Raw genomic sequence first — 813 nt, forward strand, 5'->3', positions numbered from 1 at the left:
ACAAATTGTTGAATTATGATAGCTGATCGTCTCCTAGAGATTGGAAATTCGACTTACTAAGGGGATATCACATTCATAACGAATTATGTGATAACGATCCACAGATTGATAAAATGGATGATGTTAGCACACAGCTGATACTCAAGACCAAGTTATACCACGTTCATTTGTAAGAGAGCGTCATATTCCTTTCTAGTATATATAGATCTAGTGGCTCAAACTGTGATAATCTGTATCGCCACTAGAAAGTATATACATACAGATAATGTTTTGCTTTTAATGATTTGAAAGCATCTATTGGCGTCTGTATATTCATCGATTGTTTTATTGTGTTGTAGCATCGCACACTGTGCAAATTAATTCATGTTATGCCACAAAAAAGACATCACAGTTGGCACACATTTGTAACACAATTGAAAATAGATTTTAAAATAATATTACCTGACTCTCAACTATGCACGTCATTTCTTCATTCACTGAAATGATCGGAAGTCCCAGGTAGGCGGTTGTCATGCTAATGTGCCTATTAGCGATGTAATTGTCGATATAACTACCTCCGTATACAGCACTGAGAAGCGTATGCACCTGGTTCGGGACGATGTCGTGGCAAAGAGTCCTCACGATCTCAATGTGGTCTGTGGAGTTGACAACATCTGCAATCAATTGTAAGTGATATCCGGGTACCTCCCGAGTAAGCGCGTCCGATATTCTCTGAACTGTCTCGTTTAACAGGTAGAAATGGCTTTGACTCGAAAGTAGAGCACCAAGTCTCACCGTCTTTAGGTCTGTTCTGTTTTGCGCCAGAATATGTTC

The 813-nt window shown here is 39.1% G+C and overlaps 1 protein-coding gene across 1 annotated transcript in view; it reads right to left on the reverse strand.

Annotated features, from left to right (window-relative positions):
• The window catches only part of LOC144435375 (glutamate receptor ionotropic, NMDA 2A-like), a 20,879-nt gene extending 20,352 nt beyond the window's left edge, over positions 1–527 (reverse strand). Inside the window, exon 1 of the mRNA XM_078123970.1 lies at positions 442–527. Coding sequence (XP_077980096.1) covers positions 442–513 — 72 coding nt within the window. The 5' untranslated portion in view covers positions 514–527. The remainder of the gene's footprint in view (positions 1–441) is intronic.
• Positions 528–813: the final 286 nt, after the last annotated feature.

This window comes from Glandiceps talaboti, chromosome 5 (genome assembly GCF_964340395.1).
Source record: "Glandiceps talaboti chromosome 5, keGlaTala1.1, whole genome shotgun sequence".
NCBI classification, from domain to species: Eukaryota; Metazoa; Hemichordata; class Enteropneusta; family Spengelidae; genus Glandiceps; species Glandiceps talaboti.